This window comes from Muscardinus avellanarius, assembly GCF_963383645.1.
Source record: "Muscardinus avellanarius genome assembly, chromosome: 17".
In the NCBI taxonomy this organism is placed as follows: Eukaryota; Metazoa; Chordata; class Mammalia; order Rodentia; family Gliridae; genus Muscardinus; species Muscardinus avellanarius.
This window is the reverse complement of record NC_137803.1, coordinates 13,715,265-13,738,441: the sequence shown is the minus strand read 5'-3', so window position 1 is coordinate 13,738,441 and position 23,177 is coordinate 13,715,265. Positions and strand designations below refer to the sequence as shown.

Here is a 23,177-nt window from a genome sequence, read left to right as displayed (position 1 = left end):
GCCAGTCGCAGCTACTTAGTGAGACCATGTTTCCAGATAAAGTATAAAAAAAGTCTGGGAATATAGCCCGGAGTTGGAAAAGCCCTTGGGTTCCACCCTTAGTACCACACACACACAAAAGTTACTTTTTTCATATAGATAAAATTTATCTGTATCATTCTTTTTAGATTAGATACTTTTACTTTTGGAAACAATATATTAGTAGTGCTAGGGCCTGAAAAAAGAAAACTCTTTAAAGAGTTAGCTGCTGCTCAAGAAAACTTGTAGCACATATCCCAGCCACTGTTAGAATATTTGATATTTTAAAGCACATGATATCTTAGGAGCCTGGTCTCTGCCTGATGGGTGAATGATAACAGTACTTATGTTTGGACTGATAGGATTCAGTCCTGAGTACTCTTAGATTCTGCCACAAGGTCTTCAGTAAACACTAACAGATTGTAGCTAGAAGTTTAGCCTTGTATAGAAGTTGGTAAAAGAATGGGCACGCCTCACAAATTAAGAGAAAGCCTCTGAGCTACACCTGCCTGCCTTATCATTTTTATTCTTTAAGGGTCTCACTAAGTTGCCATGGCTGTCAGCAAACCGTGATCCTCCTGTCTCAGTCTCCTGAATGCTGGGATTACAAGCGGGTGCCACCACGCCCAGCTATAACCATGTCTTTCATGGGAATTTTAGGTTAGTTTGGCTTCAGCAAAGAATAAAGGCAGCATTTAAGTAATAAAGAAATTTTGGAAGAGGATGTTTAGAAAATCCTATTTAAGTAGTGATTATTTTAGTAATAATTATCACTAACATTGTGTATCCTTCCCCAGGAACATTTTTTCTGTTGAGTGGTTTTTGTAGAAGAGCTCTGGGAAAGAGTCTACTAACAAAGAGAATGGGGAAGAGAGTGGAAAGGAAAAAGGCTATTTTCCTCAAGTTAACTCATCCATGTCTGGATATATCTACATACACGTCTTTCCTTACTGCCTTTCCTGATTTTCTTTGTGGGGCAGGCAATGGGAAGTGTGTTGTGGAGGCAATAAAACGGCCTCCAAGACAGAGATGCACAGGTTTATGATCTAGGTCTGCCACCAGCTCTGATACTAACCAGTCCGCTTCAGTCCCCAGACCTCAGGCTTAACCCATTAGGTGGGATAGTAACTTCCTCTGGGGATTGTGGTGATTGAATTGATGACGTGTTTCAGAATAATTCACCAGCCCTCTTGAACTTGCCTTGTTGGTTGAGAATAGTGCCAAGTGCCGTTTCCTTTCCACTAAGACACGCTCTCCTGTCTACAGGACAGTGGAGGGGTATTTTGGATTTTTGGTGGTTGTTTGCTTTTCCAGCTAATGAAAGTTCATGTGGTGGTGTACTTTGCGCATGGTTCTTTATCGCCATACCTCTAGATGGAGTGATGTTCAGGGAGAATGGGTAGTGTATGAGACTTATTTATTAGGGACAGTTAGTTTAGTTTTCTCAATACTAATATTGTAAAATCTGCTAAACCCTGAAAGAGAGCAGTTCTCTGCATTATAAATCATAATATACAAATTCTTTCTGTATTACATATTTGGGGATGGGAATGGAGAAAATACATATTTACAATTTGGATTTTCATTAATTCCCATGCAGTTAAAATCTACTTAAGTCTTTATCCAGTCTTTATATTTAGTTAGTCAACTATTCTATACTTTAAAGCTGTTTTGCAGTTTTTTAAGTTACATAATTCATAATTCAGAGAACAGAATGGAATCCATGCATAATTGAGGAACATTTTTATACCTTCTTTATGGAAGCTATTAAGTTGGCTTACATTTTAGTTTATTTAATGTTTTTGGCTTTGAGAAATATTTGGCTGACTATTTGAAAAACAGAAACAAAAGGGCCTGTACTACTTTCAAATTAAACCCAAACACCCCTTCCCCCTCAGAACTGGGGGTGGAACCCAGGGGCATTGTACCTCTGAACTACACCCCTAGCCCTATTTTTTAGTCTTTTTTTTTTTTTTTTTTTTTTTTGGTGGTACTGGGGTTCCTGGAAGCCCTTCTACCTCCGGGCTACACTCCCAGACCTATTTTATATTTTTATTTGGAAACAGGGTCTCTTAAGCCAGCTGGATCCTCCTGTCTCTGCCTCCCAAGCGCGGGGATTACAAGCGTTCGCCACCACGCTCGGCTTTAGTCTTTTTATTTTTGAAACAGGGTCTTGTGAGTTACGAAGGGCCTCGCTAAGTAGCTGAGGCTGTCCGCGAACCGCGATCCTTGGGTCTCAGCCTCCACAATCCTGGCATTACAAGTGTGTGCCATCATGCCTGGCTTTAAACCAAGTTTTAATTGGCTTTACTTTTCATTTAGTACTTCTTTCACTTAGACTCAAAGCCTCCTTCATCCAGTAACTTTTTGGTTCCTATCTATGTAAGCAGTCTCTGTAGAGGGGAAGTGGCCTCATTGGGTGTTTATGTTATAGGTGGTGGAGTGCTGGGCCTAGTGTTTCCTTCTGTTTCTATGCTCCAGGGAATATTTGACCTTTAATTGTCTTCTGCATGCATGTCTCATCTTTCCTAGTTTGATGCTCTTCCAAGTAGCTTATTTAAGGTGAGATTTAGGTTTTGCAAAGGTCATATTCCAAGTTTAAGTGCCATGTGTAAGATAGGTATATCATCGTCATCTAGTTTAGATGAGTGTAATACTGTAATTGTACACACGTGAGATGTATGCCATGCAGAGAGTGATCAGCACACTTTGATTGTGGTGGATAAAGAGAAGCATTGATATTTGAAGAGGTAATGAGGGTTGAGCTACTAGGGCTTTGAAGGTCAGATTAAAGGAATGGCTTGTTAACGGGTTCTATGGAAGCCAATGAAAATATCTGTGTGTGCGCACACCTATGGTATTTCCCTGAAGGTCAGCTGTCACTTTAAATATAATCTTGTCTAAAGAGAAAACAGCATTGATTTTTTACAATACCTTCCAGACTCATCCAGTTCTCTGTGTGGGACACCTGCGCCTCAGTCTCTCGATTCGCTGGATCCCCTCAGTCCTGGGCCCCTTCTTCCCCTGACTGTCCTCATTCTGTGGACACCTGCTCTTTGGGATTTACTCTTTGACGTGCACAGTAGTCCCCTGCTCCTTTGCTCTTAGCCTTCCCTCTTATTTTTTGGATAGTGCTGTCAGATACTCCTTCCTAAGTCAGCATTTAATCAGATTTCATTTCTTCTGGTGACCGTGGACCCTGGCCTCCGATGGGTCTTGGACTCAGTCCCACTCGCCCGCTTTCTCTTCACTTACCTTGCCTTTCATCAGTCTGGGTTCTCGCCATCGCCGCTACATGGTATTCTCTGAAATTGTCCCCGCGTCAGTCTTGGGAGATTCTTTGCCGCCTCTGAGTTTCAGTAGCACGCAGATTACGTTGGGTTCTGGTACTTCTGTAACTGCATTATCTTCCCCTCTAGAACTGACCTTCTCTACCAGGCTTCTGAGTTCCCCAGAGGGTGCGCGTCACGTCTCATTCTTTGTCAGCTTTGCATCTGTTCTCAAGTGCTCCAACGTAACTGCTTATGCTTAGGCTTTTCAAATACAGCTCAGAAAATACCAGTATGAAAAAATCAAGTGCACTGGTTATTTTTTAATTATACTCACCTAGATAGTTTATAGAAAATCTGGTGCTATATAGTCTAGCTGCAATTGTTTTGGAAATAATAAAAAGGAATTGTTGAGATAAAAAGTGTGCATCGGTGTAGATGTGAAACGAGTCTTCAGTGGGCCAATGCTGAATAGTTGCGTTTATTAAGTACTACTTCAGAGTCAGAGTGTGTTCCCTCATTAAGCTCTCACGGGAGTGGTATATAAATTGGTACAAACTTGGGATGGTGTTTTGTTTTATTTTGTTTGTGGTACTAGGGATTGAGCCCAGGGGCATTCTATCTCCAAACTGTACCGCCATTCCTATCTTATTTCTATTTTGAAGCAGGGTCTTGCGAGGTTGATGATAGTCTCGCTAACTTCTGAGGCTGTCCTCAAACTTGTGATCCTCCTTTCTCAGCCTCCCATACGCTAGGATTACGGGTGTGTGCCACCACGTCAGGATAGAGTTAGTGCTTTGACTGAATGGAAAAGTCATAAGTTGTTTTCTTACTGTTTGATTTATCAACACAGTTGACTGTGTGGAGCCTCCAGTGTTTGATTTCTCGTTTACAACTTGCTTGAGAGGTGGTGAAGGTCAAAATTGAGGATGGGGTAGCACCTTGCTTATGGTTAGAAAGTTAAATACTTAATTTGGTCACTGGAGTGAGCACTCTATGAAGAATGTGAATTTTTATGTTTTTGTTAAGACTGTCTAAACTGGGATAGTTTCTTGCAGAACAATTGATTGCTTTTCATCAGTGATCCCAAATGGGACAGTACAGTCCTGTGCCGACCGCTTTCTGTAGTGTTGGGAGCACTTTGAGAATGAGTTCATCCTGCGTACAAAGAGGCTGCCAGATGGCAGGGTGCATTGAAGTGGTTTGGTTATGGTAGGGAAAGTGCCTCTTCTGACAGGTGCCGTTACATACCAAGACCTAATGCAGTGTCCTCCCACTGCGAGGTCTCACCAAGCCATGCATCTACTGCCGCAGATCCCTCTCCAGCCCTCTATCGTGCATTTCTACACGTTCCCAAGTGTTTCTGCACTGAAGGTACACAGCACACCTGGCAGCACTTGGGCGCCGCATCCTGAGCTCAGATCCCTTCCCACCCAGATGCTTGGGCTTCTTTCTCATGGGGCCAGGTTTTGTAGATGAACACAGTTATAAAGGCAGATGTGGACTGGGAGGGGACACACACACACACACACACACACACACACCTCTAGATCCTCATGCGATCATGAGCATAGTATGTCCCTGCCACTTCCCCCCAAAACATCCTTGTGTGGGCATTTAAAGATTGCTCTTCCAGGAATGTAGCATTTCCTGGTTCAACTTCCTTATTTCTAGACCAATAGACCAAAAGAGATCTTTTCCCTTTGGAAGCAGGAAGGACAGAGGAACACAGATGCTGGTGCTACAGAGGGAGCCCACAGCCCTGGTCTAGACTAGGAGGTCGTTGCCGCTACCTTTTCTAGATTCTGGGCCTTGCTCGATGTGTGCTTCCGTACAGTTTATTTTTTGCCAGTCCACCTGTCAACTAACACATGACACTATTTAGGTTGAAGTAGCAGAAAACTAAAAGAGTTTTACAAGGAGAGTATCAGGGTCAGTTGTTGAGTAAAAACTACTGCCCTCCCTTCTCTGGGGTCCCCCACTTCCCTCCTCTCGGGAGGCTTCTGCATCAGCATTCTTGGGCTAGGTCCAGCCGAATGGTGCAACCTACAGGTTCAGTTCTCCAAACAAGACAATGACATCAACAGCGTTAATTTCTGATTCGTAATAAATGTGCAGAGTTCCCCCCAAATACATAGTGGTAATGCTGCTTTCCCTGGTCCACTTTGTCCTGTCTGTCCAGTTCTGTGTAGGTGCCGCTGTTGATTCACAGATGTCATGTAACAGGGACGCGCATAGTGGCTGTGGCAGTGGCCACGTCTGATCATGGGCATGATGGCAGAGTCTGTGCAGATCCTCCACTGGTCAGCCGGAATGCACGTGCCCAGCTCCAATACGGCTCAGTCTGCCACACTCTTCCTGCTGAATCGCCTTCTGTTCGTATTTCTAGTTAAAGTAAGTTACGTAGGAAGGGAGGCCGCTGTCATAGCAGAAATTCACTTTGTGTTGCCTCTGAGCAGTTGGTTCACTGCCTCTTCTCTAAACCCATGCGTTAGTTTAATTGTACTACTTTCATACATTGCGCGTCCTGCTTCGTATCCAGAGCTTGCCTCGGATCAGATGCTGAAAGGTGATTCCCGAGGTTTACCTTGGACTGAGCTAGCTGTTTCATTGAAATTAGATAAACCTCTTCCTCTTCTACCATATCTTCTTCATTAGAGAGGTAGGAAGCACTTCATGAATTCTGCCCAACTTCTTCCCTCTTCTTGCACAAAAATGGGACTCTGAACTTAATAAAGTGGGTGTACTTTGTCTCCATATAATTCCACCAAACCAGTACTTCTCAGATTTTGTGGCACCCTTCCCAGTACCGAAAGGGGACGAGTAAGGGGGAGGCAGCATTACTGGCAGCTACTCACTGTTGGGGTAGTAAATGCTGTAATTTTGATATGTGTAGCTCATGTGTGAACTTTATAAATAGCTTCTAAATTTAGTCTGATGGTTTTATAGCATTGGTACACGTTGAGACTTGGAGACAAAAAGAAACAGTAGGTATTTCATGGGTTGATGCACTTAGGTCCTTGGATAGAAGCTCAAATTCTATTTTTCTCCTTGGCTTATTAAATAGGAGGCTTTTTCTTGTCTGTGTTTTTAAAATTAACTTTAGATTTAAAATTGTGATTTTGACTATGAAGCAAACTACTTTTTTATGGTTGCTTCAATATAATAATGCTTGTAAAGGAAGTCTGACCATTTTAATTTTTGTTATGCTAAAATGCACATAACATAAAATTCTCTTGTGTGTATGATTCAGTGGCATTGAGAACATATATCCTGTTGTGCAGCCATCAGTGCGTCCTCCATTTCTAGAACTTTTCTCTCACCCAACTATAACTCTTTACAACATTAAACAACTCCTTCTCCCTTGAGCCCATGGGAACCATTATTGTGTCTTCTTTATGAATTCAGTTAGCTAACTTTTAAGTGGAATCATGCAGTACTTGTCCTGTGTCTGACTACTGCACTTACCTTTAAGATTATCCATGTGCCAGGCGTGGTGGCGTGGCCTGGAACCCCAGTTCTTGGGAGGCTGAGACAGGAGGCTGCAGGTTTGAAGCCAGCCTTAGTCACTTCACAAGGCTCCCAGTAACTTAATGAGACCCTGTTTCCAATAGAAACAATAAAATAAAAAATAGAGGTAGGGATGAGCCTGGAGGTAGAGTTCCCCTGGGTTCCATCCCTAGTACCACAAAATACAACAACAAAAAAGAAAAATCCATGTCACTGCATATCAGAATTATTACAGTTGTATGTATGTGCCACATTTAATCTGGTCCCACATCCATGGACGTTTGAGTTGTTATCACGTTTGAGTTGTTATCACCTTGTGGCTATTGGGAATAATGCGGTTATGAACATTACCTGTTCAAGAGAAAGCTGGACGTGGTGGTGCACGCTTGTAATCCCAGCATTCTTGTAATCCCAGCATTCTGGAGGCTGAGATCGGAGGATCACAGTTCACAGACAGCCTCAGCTACTTAGTGAGGCCCATCTCAACTCAGTGAGACCCTGTTTCAAAATAAAGAATAAAAAAATAGGGCAGGGAGTGTAGCTTGGAGGTCGAATGCCCCTGGGTTCCATCCCCAGATGAGAGAGAGAGAGAGAGAGAGACAGACAGACAGACAGACAGACAGACACACGGAGGGAGGAAGGAAGGGAGGGAGGGAGGGAGGGAGGGGGGCAGCGCGCGAGCGAGCATGCTCTCTTTTGAGTATATATCTAGGAATAGAATTGTGGGCCATTTGGTGATCCTGTGCTTATTTACCTGTTTTCTGAGGAGCTGCCTGCCACAGTGGCTGCACCATTATACATTTCCACCGTACTGGCATTATAGGTGTGTGCCATCATGCCTGGTTATAATCCACAATTTTTTTAAATGGGTAATATCAAAAAGTTGGTAAGTGCCATAGGGTGAAATGTTTCAGAAGTTGCGTGTTGATGTAAGAAGTGTGTGTTCTTTCTCATCAAATGGTTCTTCACAGACCATCTTTATTTTGGATTTCTAGAAGACAGATTGTTAGCTTGAAGAGTATCTAGTGTGGTGCTTTCTTGCCACAAAGAGAGCTGAGATATTCATTGTCAGACCAGGAAGTGCAGCCGGACAGCAGAACAGAATACCTTCAGTGGAGATTCTTGACAGGCTTAAAGTCTTCCTCCCCTTCACTTTGTTTCTTTACACAATTAAAAAAAATGTACATTACTTATTACAGATTTATAAATGTGTAATTGGTTCTTTTTTTTTTTTTCAGCACTGGGGATGGAACCCAGGGGCATTGTACCTCTGAGCTACACCCCCATTCCTATTTTTTATTCTTTATTTTAAAACAGGGTCTCACTGAGTTGCAGCGGGCCTCACTAAGTAGTAGCTGAGGCTGGCCTCCAACCGTGATCCTCCTCTTTCAGCCTCTCAAATGCTGGGGTTACAAGTGTGCACCACCACTCCCAGCTGTCTTTTTTATTTTTTAAATAGGGAGGGTCTCACTGAGTTGCAAAAGGCCTCTCTAAGTAGCTGAGGCTGTCTGCGAACTGTGATCCTCCGATCCTTGGTCTCAGCCTCCTTCCCGAATGGTGGGATTCCAAGTGTGCGCCACCACTCCTGGCTGTAATTGGTTCTTGAAGTTAAGGCGATTTTTTTTTTTTTTTTTTTTTTGTGGTACTGGGGTTCCTGGAAGCCCTTCTACCTCCTTGATACACTCCCAGACCTATATTTACATTTTTATTTGGAAACAGGGTCTCCTAAGCCAGCACGTGTGGCTGGCTTCGAACCTACGCGATCCTCCTGTCTCTGCCTCCCAAGCGCGGGGATTACAAACATGCGCCCCCACGCCCGGCAGTTAAGGTGATTTTGATCTGAGTGGTGTTTGAGGTTTCAAGAAGGAAGGGAGTGATGTGAGTTGTGATAGAGAATTGATATAGAACTCTTTTATCTTTTGGCCTAACCAATGTCTTATAATAACAATGTATAAATGATAGTGCTTTAATTTGGGAAGGCTATATGATTGGCATGCTTTTTATCACTCCAAACAGCTGGTGTTCTAGGTGTAAAAAACTCCAGTTCGCTAGTGATTGGCTGAGCAAACCCAATTAGGTGTGGGGCACTTGGCTACCTTGACTTTGTAGATCATCCGTATCCTTCTCCTTTTGAAAGGTTTGGCAGGTACTGACGACACCTTTGGTAAAACTTTCCTAGAAGAGCATCCTGTTAGACTGTAAATAATACCAACCAACAAATGAAAATATGTAATGGTTAAAATAGAACGTACAAATGGGAACGACCATAATTGTATGTGTCCCTTTGATTCTAGTATCCTGTGATACAGAGCTGTCACTAGGGATTCTGAATAGCAGTATACAATCTTTTGTGTTCTGTAACAGCCGAGAAAGTAAATAGATGGAATATTATTGTTAGGTGAAGATAAACATTGGTGTTTTTCCTTCTACTTGTAGCTTTGACACTCTGTACCTTTCGACCCTTATTGTGTAATCTCTTATTTGAGTTCCAAAAAATTGCTGTTAAAATGATTATTAAAACTGTAAGACTTTGCTCTGGTTTACTTTTATGGGATTTATTACCCTGTGGCATAGATTAACGCGGCTCCTCCTTTCTCCTGTAGAACAGCCCTGCTCCTGGTGACTATATGCAGAGTAACGACACGAGCCTAACAGAACAAGCACCCGCATCTCCAGACGGCCTTGCTGTGGCGCCCCACAGAGCTCAGCGAGAAGGTAGGCTGCTTCACTGTGCTGACTAACCCTCAGTCCTGTGCTCTTCTGTGTAGAATGGAGCAGCCCTGCAAGACCCAGGGTTCATTTCCAAGCCGAGCCCCCAGTTCTGCAGTCTGCCTGCGTTCTGGCCCCTCCCCAGCCACACTCCACTGTCCTAGCGCACACGGCCCTGCTCTGTCTCACAGTCAGTTGTCATTGGGCTGTATCCTAATCAAGTGATTCTAGAGGGTAGAGACTTTTCCCAAGAATTTAATACAGCACTTTTGTCTATAAAATCTGCCCTGTGTCTACTGAAAACATCAGTTTAACAGAGTTCACTGATTGAATAAATTGCTTAGAAATCTATTTTTCATGCAATATGAAGTTTTTAAGGAAGCTAGTTTGGGAAAATGAAAAGGACATTTTTGTCTCCAAAGAAATGAGATTGGATCTTCTTTTTGTGTTTGGGAGAAAAGTTGAAACAGAAAATGCGAGTTACCACCTAGGCTCTAGAAGAGCCAAGAATACAATAAACATCATTCTCAGTTATAACAGTGTTGACTTGATGTCATTATGTCTCCTTCAGTGCCAGTAACAGTCCCTTTTGTATAATATATTCCTTCCTCGTAGAGATGAAATAGGTTTGAATGTTTCATTGTGATGAAAATTGTTTACCTAATTATCACTGTTTAGGATGATCATAGCACTTCTATCTCCCCAACTACTTTTAATCATAAACTACTTCAGCTAAGCTCATTGAACATATGAGTAACCAATGAAGGTCCTTTTTTGGTAATAAAAATATTTTAGAAAAAAATGTGAACACTATATAAAATGCTAGCAAAAATAAGGTAGTAGTATAGATAGATGATTTTTCTTATATTCCTAACCTTGTAGAAGTAAACATAATATGTGCTGTTTAGTTTTAATTGATGGGATTGAAGTGTTTTCGCTGGTATTCCTTGCCACATACTCTCCTGTCTTGTCTTAACTTAACAAGACTGCACATCAGCCATATCCTGCACTGTCGCCATGGCCTTCTCTGCTAAGCTAAACTGGATCTGGCCAAAACCCAAGGTCCCCTAACTCGAGACCATTGAGGTCTGCACTTGTAGACCTTTGTTTCTGAACATAATTAGTTCAGATGGTTTTTATTTGGTAGTATCATTGTTTAAGTAATTTAATACAACAACTTTTGGAAACAGCAGACGCTCCCATTCCCACTTTGGCCTTTGCAGTGTTGTGCAAGTCTCAGGAGTTACAAGCTTCTCGTCTGGCTTTTGAAATTTTCTGTTGTCTCCATCTTTAGCATGATTGGCCCAGCAGCAAGCTACCAAATAGTGTGCTTTGCAAGTTGGCCTAAGCACTGATAGCAATCCACCTGTGTATTGTGGGCGCTCGTTTGCCAGTGTATTTCTACATTGTAAGCTTCATAGCTTCTCATTGACTGACCGACTGACTTTCTTTCTTTCTTTCTTTCTTTCTTTCTTTCTTTCTTTCTTTCTCTCTCTCTCTCTTTCTTTCTTTCTGCTGTACTGCGGGTGGAACCCAGGGGCATTATACCTCCAAGCTAAACTCCCATCCCTAGTTTTTAGCTTTTTTATTTTTGAAACCGGATCTCACTGAGTTGTGAAGGGCCTTGCTCTAAGTAGCTGAGGCTGTCCATGAACCAGGATTCCTGTCTCCACCTCCCTGGTATTACAAACTGGGATTACAGGTGTGCACCGCCACGCCCAGCCTCATTATGCATCTTACATCCTCGGCTATACTGTGTCGCTGTTTTCTAACTTCTTCCTCTAAAGCAAAACACGCTCTCCCTTCCTCCCGTACTGCCTGCTCCCTGACTCCAGCAGCCTGCCCTTCCTGCTGGTGCACCTGATCTCACACCTCATCATGGTCATTGTGACCAGCCTCTGGTGTTGCCTCCCTACCAATTGTTTCTTCTGTTTATATCCTGAGCAAAAGTGCATTTTTCTTAAGTTCTTTTATTATGCTCAGCAGACTGGCTCTTTTCAAATAGGCTTTTGTATGGCTCATTTTCCAAGGTCATACTTTTACCAAAGGAAGTATAAAAGGAAAAGGAGGAGGAGGGGTTTACATTTTCTTTGTTTTTGAATAAACTGATTATCTAGTTGAATTTAGAATAATTGTTTTTAATTTTAACATTATCTATGTTCCCTTTTTTACTTTGTAATAAATTGTGGGGAATTTTGCTACAGTGAACCTTCGTAGTCATTATAATATTCAGTTTGTATTATAATTTACCATCGTATCATGTTAAGGGTCACATTTGAAAAAATTCCCTATTAGAAGAGAAATTTTTTCAGCTTGTTATAGTACTGTTGGGTAGTTTTTTAAAAAATTAAAAACAAACCTAGATATTTCCTATTATTTCTTATAAAATAATTGAATGAACCACATTTAATTGATCCTCAAGTACTCTACTTGTGGTAATTGAATAACAGTTTTTGAGATTATTTTTTAAGAAAGTCTCTTCAGTGCAGGCAGCCTTTATTTTTGCTTTTTCATTGTTAGCACTGTTGAGCGCTCAGCGTGTCAAATGCATACAGAGTATACTACTTTGCGTGCGTGGCCCCTCTGGCCTCAGCTTTGTTTCATGATTGAAGGCCAGTGGTAAAGATAAGGTGAATTGCTTAAATGCTAAGGAGTTGTCCAGTGATGGGCTTCGGTCCTTAACTGAAGTGTGTATCTAGTCTGTGCAACACAAGTCAGTGTGTGTGTGTGTGTTTGTTTTCCAGCTGTGCACATCGAGAAGATAATGTTGAAAGGAGTCCAGAGAAAAAGGGCTGACAAATACTGGGAGTACACTTTCAAAGTAAGCGCTTCCCACCTGCAAACAATGTCTCATGCATCATGTTAAGTGATTTTTGGAAGAACACGGGCAGGTTTGCTAATTTGCTTTTCCAGTATATACTGCATTGTTTGCCAAGTTTTTAAAAATTGTATCACATTAATATTACTCTGGCAATTTTATTAGAAATAGCCTTAGATTTAGGGAGACAAGATATAAAGTGTATCTTTAAATATTAAAGCAAATATTTTTAGCAGTCTCTTTTCAAATGAATTCCATAGGTTTTATCTTTCCTGGCATTATTTGCCTAACATTTTTCTCCTCCTCTCCTTTCCCTATGACGCTTTTAGTCTCTGCGTGGTGCCTTGTTCTTACTGCAGTTGCTCCCTGTCATCTGTCCTTCTGCAAGCTGTCTGATTAACCGTAGAGCCCCACTCTAATTCTGTTACTGCCAGGACAAGACTTTGCAGTGTCTCTTGCCTATTGGCCATGACGTGGATTCCTAGCCACATCTTGCTGACTCCTCCTTGCTGGGGCTTCACTGCTGAGCCTGTGCTTCCGAGGCTGGACCACACGGCCTGGAGCCACTTGGGATGGGCAGTGCGTCTGTGCTGCTTCACTCACTTCCTCCCCAGAGGCATCACTGGCCAGATGTAGCTGCTCCCTCCTGGGCTCCCTTCTCGCTCTGACACTATGTTTCCTTCTTCATATGAGGTCTTTTACCATCCCACTTTTCACAGATCCTTCCCGTATATTCTGGAGAGAAAGCATCTTCATCCTCTAACTTGCTCAGTGCATTTGTTGACTGAATTTCAAAACTCTGGCTTCTACTCTGAAGGAGAATAGCCTTACTTTTCAGGGTTTCCGCCGTCATCTCCTCCTGTCTGGCGTGTGGCAGTGTTTCGCTCCTAGCCCTGGGTACTCAGGCCTGCGGCTCCCCTTGTGCTGTTTGAGTCTCGCTGTCCTCACTCTGGACCAGACACAGCTAACACTGACTCACACGCTCCCTGCGGCGTGCTTCTTGACCACCCACTGCTCTCGTACCAGACCCTGCTCATCATCACTGCTGGAAAGCCGCGCCTCTTCACTGGGTCTTGAGCACTAGACTGAATTCAGTGGTGGAGACTTAGACTGTCTTGGCCATAACTACGTCTCCTGATGTAAGAGTCAGAATTGTGCCTGACACTAGTAACTGCTCAACAAACATTTGAATATTTAGAAAGATTTAAAGAATGCGCCAGTCAATAAGGATTCTCTTGAGGGTCTTAATAAAATTTCACATGTATTTTGAAGTATCTGATTCATGATGATAGAACTAGATGGTAAGGCTTAGATATCAGCATAGTTCAGATACGTATTTAGCTCAAGTACTTGTGAGGTAGAAATTATTAATTGGGGCACAATACCAAGCATCAGGAGGCCCTGTGTGGGGTGGGTCCCAGCTCTGGTGCTTCTTTGGGCTGCACCTCAAGACTCTCACCTGGTTGGGCTTTAGTTTCTCCTTCTGAAAATGAGGTGTTCATACCTGCCCTGAACAGCTCACTAGGACTTTAGAGACCTGAGATAGAGATGAAGTTTCTTCAGAAACCATACCTCTCCCAAATATAGGGCTGGTACTACCAAAGAGCAGCAGTATACTCTAGTTATTCTCTTAAGAATGTATATTTAATAAGTTTCAGTAGATAGAACTTTTCTCTTTTGAGGGGCATGGATTTATACTCTCAGAATGTCATTTTAGAGTCCCATGATGCTACCCCCCAAGAAAAAAGACATTTTTATTTCTGAAAAATTACTTAAATAATGTCACATTTTTTAAAAGAAAAATTTTGGAACTTAAAAGGAGTTATTGGAAAACAATTAGAGCAGAATTTGTCAGTGTACAATTTTATAACTGAGAAAATTAAGACAATGCTAGATTAACTTTATATTTTAAATTGTTAATAAAATTTAAGGCCCTTTGTTTTACACATGGCTTTTTTCTAGCCAGTTCCTGCCTAAGCAATAACCATACAATATATGTGTTTTTTTTAAATCAGGTAAATTGGTCTGATCTTTCAGTCACAACAGTAACAAAAACCCACCAAGAACTACAGGAATTTCTACTGAAGGTAAAAATTATAGATTTTATTGTTAAAATGACTTTTACATAGTATACAGAATTTAAAAAACCTCAATGTCGAAGAAGTACCACGAAAATTAAAATATAAATAAAGGTTGGCTTGGAACTCTGAATGAACATGATTTGTAGAAAACATCATGTTATCAAATGTAAATTTTCTTAACTGACATAGGAAATGATGAAAGTATTTCCACATTAATAAAAAAACAGACGCTTCTTCCTAGTTCCTCGGAAAAATGTGTGGGCGGCTGCTTGCCGGGGCACTTCCCTGAGAGCGAGTGTGTGGAGCGAGCTGGGCTGGGTGTCGTGGCGCCCGCACCTCTTCAGCTCTGTCTGCGGCCGCCTTTCGTTCAGTCTTGCTCCTTTCCTTTCTCTCTTTGGGTTCCAGCTCCCCCCCTCCCTACTTGTGCACAGCAGAATCTTCAGACTATTGGGAGTAAGAAGAAAGTAGTAACATCTTGTACACATTCTAGAAGTGAAAGGTGTCCAGGATCATTTAGTTCAAATACTTATATTTCTTTTATGCCAGTTTGATTTTGGAAAGCTTATGGATAAAGGTAACTACTGGGAGGGAATAAGTTTAATCAATTACTATTTCTCAGTAAGCAAATATTTAAAAATTTATTTTTAATGAGGAGATAAAGCAGAAAAATCCAGAACAGGAAGCACTCCTGAGTGACCTAGTTTGGGGTAAAAATATATTTGTTGAACCCGTAGTATCTGAAATTTTTAGGTCTGATTTTTCATGTTGTTTGCTTGTCACCATTGATATGTTCTTTTCAGATCATGCCTGTTCACTCTTAAATCTACAAGAGACTGCTTGTCATCAATGCACAGGACTTTGAGCAGCACATCAGAGGCTGTTTCTCTGAGAAACATAGTCCAGTATTGTCCAGGGTTAGTTCACCTGGACTTCTTGTTAGCATCTTTGAATGAGCTCACACCCCAGAAGGACTTAAGTAGCTACCTTGTGCTGTGGCTTTTTTTAAAATCAGGCTTTCTCAGTTCAGGGCTGAGTAGTCCTTCACACACTCAAGTTGGCGACCATCCTTCATGTAAAGATGGAGGGTAGTTTCGTTCAATTCCAGCCACCAGAGGCTGTGCACCCTCCTGCGGCCTCCCAGAAGATGTGCATGTTGAAGGAGCGCATCTGAGCACTGCGTCCGCCTGCTGGACTTAGTCATAGAACAGTCAGAAAAGTGCCAGGAGAAGAGCAGCCGTGGTCCAGCGAGTCAGCGGTACGCCACTGCGCCTGCCCCGCGGTGAGAAGGTGCTCCTGGCTGCGTTCTGGTTACTGAGCAAATGGAGCGGGGTGCTGTGTCCACCTCCACGCATCCTGATCGAGTCTCTTCTGCACACTCCTAGCTCTCCTCTCTCGGTAGGGTACATTTAAGGGCGAGTGAAGAGAGCAGCCGTCATCTGGAGTAGGAACACATGCTCTCCTCGCCTTCTTTCTTTCGTTGTCCTTTTCATGGTGCAGATCGGGCTCAGCCTGAGAAGTCCTGGTGTGGGGCCGGGCACCGCCTCCCACAGGGCGCTCGCCCTAGCTCGTCCACATCCTTGACCCCCGGCTCGCGCTGGCGCCTGGCACTTATTGGGCGGTCCTCCTTGCACTCCTGCCATTGCATCTTGACAGATTTCCTTCATTCAGTCACACAATCTTTCTAAAAAGCTGCATGCTTAAAAATAAAAAATACAGCCTCAAATAAGTAATTCATGAACTCTTCAGAATCATGGTCATCAACGATCCTCCTACTTAGCCAACATTTTAATATAGTTCTGTAGAACTATACCTGCTACATATAATATAAATGCCTCTGGTTACATGAAATAATCTGCAACATTGTAGACTTCTAGAAATGAGTTGCTATTGTGAAACGCCCTTCAGGTTTACCCTTTTTTACCTTTCTTTTAACATCATTTACAAAATTTCAGGAGCGGGACAGCCTGTTCGTGGGACAGCCCGAGCAGCCTGCTTCCCTGGCTGGTGGCCGCTGCTGCTGAGCTGCGCGTCCAGTCGGTGCAGTGTGTAAACCTGGGTCTGAGGTCTGGGCTGTGCGCCCTGTTTTCCCCGTGGAAATAACAACTTCCGTTCTTCACATCCAAGCCCTCCCTGGTTTCATTTTTCTTCTTATTACCAGAACATCAACTCCATGTAGACAGGGTTTTCATTTCTTTGTTCACTGATGTATCCACAGTACCTCAAACAGTACCTGGGCACAGAGTAGGAATTTGAATGTTGATTGACTGACTGAATGAGACAGGTTGGAAAATCAAAATTTAATGAGGTTTTATAATGGTTATACATTTGACCGCAGTATTTTCAAAGGTAAAATTGTATAGCTAGTTAGAAAAAATAATTTTATTACCCTGAGTTTGTGCTAGGGCCAACCTGGGGCTCCAGGAGTGGGAGGACGGATATGCTTTACAGACTTGAGAGGGAAGGAAATCTGAAACAGTGACTTAGAATATAAAAGACATGATTTAGAGCTGTATTTTTTAGCAAATATGCTTCATTTAGGACTGGAAATAGGTCCTGGAAATTGAAGATCAAAGCCACCTGACAGTAAATGAGTGTGTAAATACTGATGGCTGCATGTCCACACTCTGCCCGGTAACGTGAACAGTGCCGTTACCTGGTGAACATTCATGTCCTGTTGCCTTCAGTATCTAGAGCAACCATCAGTGTTCTAGTCATTGAAATGGATTTTTCCACCAAAGCTGGGTTTTCTTGGCTATACTACATATATTCAGTAGAATGTGTGTTTAAAGTTGGTGATATGATAAATGCCTAGTGTCAAGATCTGTTCAGATGCTAACATCAAAGTATAAATATTAAAATGAATAGTGATCTCTCTGGAAAGTGTGTCAATCCAGAACTTATTTCTTCCCATTTGTGGTGAGAAGACATGTTTTCCTCAAGGGTGTTTGGACGCCATGAGAGCCCTTGGTCTGACCGGGTCAGTTAATGAGCAGAGGGGCTTCACTCCGAGGGAGAGACCATCCTGATGCCACGGTCTCCTGTGCCTGGAATTAGTAACGCCATGTGCTAGCCTTGTTAGGTTTCCCATTTCTCAATTGTTGACTTAGAATGCTTATTTTTCAGAAGAATATTTATGTTGGATTTCTCAAATTAAAGCTTGATATGTAAACAATTTATATAAATTCTTACATTCCTGTAGCTCCTTCTATAATGTGTTAATGGTTCTACTTTTAATTTTAATTACTTTTAATGAAAGTGCCAGTAATTCAGAAGCTAATCGCCAAATTCAAGTTTAAAACTTTGAATTCTTGAAAGAATTGGAAAATTACTTTTACAAAGTGTCAGTTTGCTGAGATTTAAAAAGTAAACTAATAGAATTATGGTTTTAATTTATAACTTTACCATGTAAATGTGCTGTAAAAACAAGCCATGGCTAGCCACATGGCTTTTATGGTTTCTAGGACCTTCCTCAGGAGCCTCTCCATTACATCGAGGAAAACCTTGAATTACTGTTTTCAACATAGTAAGATTGAATTTCCCCCAGCTTTCATAACTCGGTGTATTTGGTGCACAGCACAGTGGTCTGACATTGCCGAGAGGCACCAAAGCAGTAACAGCACAGGCGAGGTGGCGCCTTCGAAACACTGTCCTAGGACAGAAGCAATCCCAGTCCAGCCCCGCGTGGTGTCCTCGTGGTGGGCGTGAGCGTGCGGCACGCAGGGGTGTCCCTGCCCTCCAGGGCCGTGTGTCTCCTGGAGGAAAGGCTGCTGCCGCTTCTGGTTGGGGTTCTGTGTCGGGAAGGTTTGGAGAAGGAATTAACTGCTTGAATGACTAGTGAGCAAGGAGCATTTATCTTTATTTTATGCATCTGATTTGTAATATATTTGACGGTAAAAACTTAACATTGGATGTTGTTGTTGTTTAGCTTCCAAAGGAATTGTCTTCAGAGACTTTTGACAAGACCATCTTAGGAGCCCTGAATCAGGGTTCCTTGAAAAGGGAGGAGAGGCGACACGCTGACCTGGAGCCCATCCTAAGGTAATGGCCCCCTCGGTCCTCACATCAGCTTGGTTGTGGAGAGGGGAGGCTTTTTACCAGGGTCACAGAGATTCCTTCCCTTGAGTCCTCTGTACAGTGAACTTGCCATCCTTGTGCCATTTACTTGTGGATTCACAGTAAAAAATTCCAAATTAATTTTGCAATTGTATTCTTCAGTTCTCTAATATCTTTTTTTTTTTTTTTTTGGTACTGGAGATGGAACCCAGGGGCAGGGGCATTCTACCTCTGAGCTACACCCCCAGCCGTATTTTTTATTCTTTATTTTGAAATAGGGTCTCCCGGAGTTGCAAAGGGCCCCATTAAGTAGCTGAAGCTGTCCTCGAACCATGATCCTCCTGTCTCAGCCTCCCAAATGCTGGGACCATAAACATGTGCCACCACGCCCAGCATAAAATTTTATTTCTTTGAAAATATAAAGATATTGAGCAAAGCCTCTTATATTTTTCTTAAGATTTTTTTTGAAAGAGGCCTTGTTGGAGAGCTGGGCTCGGGAGGCGTTTATGCTGTTGAGCAAGCTGGGGCCGAGGGTTGGAAGTGAGCCCCGCACGCCACCGTGTGCTCTTCTGGAGCCCAGTGCTGGCGGAGGAAGGGATGCGTGGGGGATGAGAGGTAAGAGATGCTCCCAGGGCCTCCCGTGGGCCCCTGCAGAGAGCAAGAGGTGGAAAGCACAGGCGAGGGAGGAAGTTGGTGGCACGGGCGCCATGTAGGTAGGGTGGACGTAGATACAGCACATCTACTTGTTCATGATGGAAAGTTGAGGGATGTTTGCTAATGGCTTGTATATTTCCTCTAATGTAAGAGGCTTGCGCACGAAGGGATGGATAGTTTGAGGGTCCAGGATCACGTGCTTGAGGGGAGATGGGACTTAAAACCATGTGTGGAGATCTGGTGAGCTGACCCGAGAAAGGAGACCTGGGAAGCTGACCAAGGCGTGGCATCCACGTAAAGATCAGCACGTTGGGATGGCCTCAGTCTGCCCTGTTGTCTCTTGTCTCCACTTTTCAAAATCTGTGCAGCATTTCTGGTCAAAGGATGGGGAGAGTGCATGGTTGAGTTTGTCCTGGAAGGGCCTCTCCTTCGTGTGACCGTGGGACAGTATGCCAAAGGAAATTTAGGAAGAATTGAGCTAGATCTGACTGGCCCAGCAGAGGGCGAGGGTGGGTGTGAAGCTGGCTCCTGTGCAGCAGGTGGGCAGGGCAGAGGCCAGGCCCAGCCGAGGTGCGAGTGCGACAGCTGCTCTGCCTTTGGAGGGTGGGTGGCCAGTCACCTTCATCCTTCCCTGGGGGCTTCTCTTTATGAGGGAAAGAAATTCAGGAATAATAAACAAGGAGGAAATATGGTTTTACTGGAAACTTGCAGTTATTAATAAGTAAGTAAAGCAGGTTCTAGCGTCCTTGTGGCTTAGGGTCAAAACTTAAGTGAGACTTCCTCTTTTCTCCTCTCTGAATTGAAAGCATCCTGATTTAGGAAGCAGACTTCCCAAGGGGGAGAGGAAGCAGAGATGTGCATCACTAATGGCCTTTTAACTCCTGAGAAGGGGGGGGGCACTCTCAGCATGAGTGGGGCTGAGAAGGGAGTGGACCAGGGAGGAGCACTCTGGGGATGATTGGGGCTGAGGAGGGAGCGGGCTGGGGAGGAGCACTCTCAGGATGAGTGGGGCTGAAGAGGGAACGGGCCGGGGAGGAGCACTCTCAGGATGAGTGGGGCTGAAGAGGGAACGGGCTGGGGAGGAGCACTCTCAGGATGAGTGGGGCTGAAGAGGGAACGGGCTGGGGAGGAGCACTCTCAGCATGAGTGGGGTTGAGGAGGGAGCGGGCTGGGGAAGAGCACTCTCGGGATGAGTGGGGCTGAGAAGGGAGTGGGCCGGAGAGGAGCACTCTCAGGATGAGTGGGGCTGAGAAGGGAGTGGGCCAGAGAGGAGCACTCTCAGCATGAGTGGGAGTGAGGAGGGAGCGGGCCGGAGAGGAGCACTCTGGGGATGAGTGGGGCTGAGGAGGGAGCGGGCCGGAGAGGAGCACTCTGGGGATGAGTGGGGCTGAGGAGGGAGCGGGCCGGAGAGGAGCACTCTCGGGATGAGTGGGGCTGAGAAGGGAGTGGGCCGGAGAGGAACACTCTGGGGATGAGTGGGGCTGAGAAGGGAGTGGGCCGGAGAGGAGCACTCTGGGGATGAGTGGGAGTGAGGAGGGAGCGGGCCGGAGAGGAGCACTCTCGGGATGAGTGGGGCTGAGAAGGGAGTGGGCTGGAGAGGAGCATTCTGGGGATGAGTGGGAGCTGAGAAGGGAGGAAGGTTTGCTTCTCAAAGGACAAACAGACTCTGGGAGGAGGGAGAGTGCTTTAGTGTGTGGCAGGCTCTGGGTGTGACTGGAAGTAAATCTGGGGTGAGATGTGGAGGAAGTTGCTGGGGAGAGGCAGCTGAATAAAGGGCCACTGTCAGCGAATGCCCATGCAGAAACCCAGAAGGGAGGACAGTGGAGGAAGTGGTGAGGTGGTTCCAAGTTGAATGTGCCTGTGGGGGATTGAGTGATGGGCTGGCACAGCAGGTGGGCCTAGGGGCTCAGAGGAGCACAGGCAGGTGTGTGTCAGGGTGCAGGAGACTGCAGTGAGGAAAGCTGCAGCCCGTGTTTAGTTGAGGATGGGGGGGCTCTGGTCACTGGGGACCCTGGATTTGGGGGGGGGAGCCTAGGAAGCACCGGTGGAAGGGTTTAGAGAAAGGAGGAGTGGGAGCGGGACACAGTACACCCAGGGACAAGCCTGGGTGAGCACAAGGAACAGAAGGGAGGCGTGGCCTGGGGCTGTGCAGCTGTGCTGCTGGGCAGGGGTAGGCTCAGCCTAGAAATGCCTCTGGGCTTCGAATGGCCAAGCAGCCAGTTGGTGCGGCTTGTGTCAGCCTGGCCGAGCTAACTTCCCTGGCTGAGCCACGCACGGGGACTCCTCAATGCCCCAGCCACAAGCTGGCCAGCAGCAGGCACAGCTCCTCGGCTCTGCTTCCCAGAGGACAGAGGAATTAGGAAAGCTTTATTCAGTATAGGTTTGTGCAAAGTGCAAGGCGGCTGTGAGGAGCAGAGAAGCCGAGAGCACCGCCCGCGTCTCGAGTGCTGACTTGCTGGGACTGAATAGCTCATGGGCTTAATTTTAACTTCTTTATTCAGTGTCTTTTCATAAGGTTCCATTTGTGTATTTTGTGATATCATCTTTCCTTTATCAGCTTATCTTTTTAGATTTTTGTGATTGGCTTAGATTTTTAAATGAAATATAAATGACTGTTAATCACTTATCTCATACATTTTTTAGTTAGCTGTGAATTTTTAAATGAAATTTAAAATGGTAGAATTATCAGTCTTTGTTTTTGTGTTACCACCTACTTCTTAAGATTAGAAAGGCCTTTCCAGACTGCAGGTTAATGTTAGGTGTATTTCAGCAGCAGTATAGAAAAAAATTAGGTTGGACTTTTATGCCATTTCTTCTCTCAGAATTCACCTTAAGAAGCCAGGCATGGGGTCTGTGCTCGTAGTCCCAGCAACATGGGAGGCTAAGTCATGAGGATCATAAGTTCAAGGTCAGCCTGGCCAACTGGTGAAACCCCCATCTCAAAACAGACAGCATCTCTATGTATGTATATAAAACGCAAGAAAGAAAACATGAAATATATAATGTGTATATGAAAGATATTTCTAAAAACTTGAAGAAAAATGGGAATTTGACTTGGGGTGGTGGCACACACTTGTAACCTAACCTTGGCTACTTAGTGAGGCTCTTAGCAAACTTAGACCATGTTTCCAAATAAAATATAAAATATGTTTGGGGTGTAGCCAGAGGTAGGAGGTTCCTGGGTTCCACCCCCAGTACAGGAGCAACAAAAGAAAAACAGGAATTTGAATACTAAGACTTAAATCTTTGTATGATTTAACAAAAGACCACACTATAAACAAACTGAAGTACTTGGGAGAAAGTATTTGGAATAATTTCTTTTAAAATGAACTCCTAAGAATCAGAAAGGCATTAAAAATAGTCTAAAGCAAGGGGAAAAGTGGGAGCAATTATAAACAAATAGCACAGAAAACAAAGTTTTAGGCGGCGTTTAAACATGAATAGAGCCCCATAACTGGAAATGGAAATATTGAGTTTTAACTTGGCTTGTTGCGTGTGCAAAGATCAAAAGGCTCGGGAGGTCCTCTTTGGTGATGAGGAGTATAAATTGATAAAATGACTAAGTAAAGCTATTTGGCAATACAAAATTTAAATGTAGATAATCTGAATAGTTACACTTCTAGTTACTTATCCTGCAGCTGTATTTCCAGTCGTATGCAAAGATGAACATATAATGATGTTAACTGTGGTGTACTTTTACTAGGAAAGATCAACACTCAATGCTGATGCAGACGTGGCTGTAATAAAATAGTAAAAGAGCCTATCCTGAGGGAAAATGAAGGGGCTCATTTTACACACTAACGTAGTAAAAGGCTTGAGTTATGTACAGGGAGAAAGAAAGGTCTAGAGAGTTCTAGTCCCTCTTCACAGTGCAGCTTTTGAGCTTGAGTCATGTCTGTTCACTTAAAAAAAAAAATCAAGCTTGCTTAGTCTTAGAAACTCGCACTGCTTTTGTGTGACTGATAGTTTTGTTACTGTTTCCTTCACCTATTTTGGAATTTGTTTTGTTACTCCAAGTGAAGTCAGGATCTATGTTGTTCTTCCAGTGAAATCATTCTTTCCTGT

General features: G+C 43.7%; 1 protein-coding gene across 2 annotated transcripts in view; it reads left to right on the top strand.

The window, feature by feature from the left end:
• Nucleotides 1–23,177, top strand: part of ZCCHC2 (zinc finger CCHC-type containing 2) — a gene marked incomplete at both ends in the record, with an annotated part of 50,806 nt that overhangs the window by 4,707 nt on the left and 22,922 nt on the right. For both annotated transcript variants that reach the window (XM_080714767.1, XM_080714766.1), the window contains 4 exons: nucleotides 9,401–9,512; nucleotides 12,251–12,327; nucleotides 14,340–14,411; nucleotides 18,331–18,443. In XM_080714767.1, coding sequence (XP_080570893.1) covers nucleotides 9,401–9,512; nucleotides 12,251–12,327; nucleotides 14,340–14,411; nucleotides 18,331–18,443 — 374 coding nt within the window. The remainder of the gene's footprint in view (nucleotides 1–9,400; nucleotides 9,513–12,250; nucleotides 12,328–14,339; nucleotides 14,412–18,330; nucleotides 18,444–23,177) is intronic.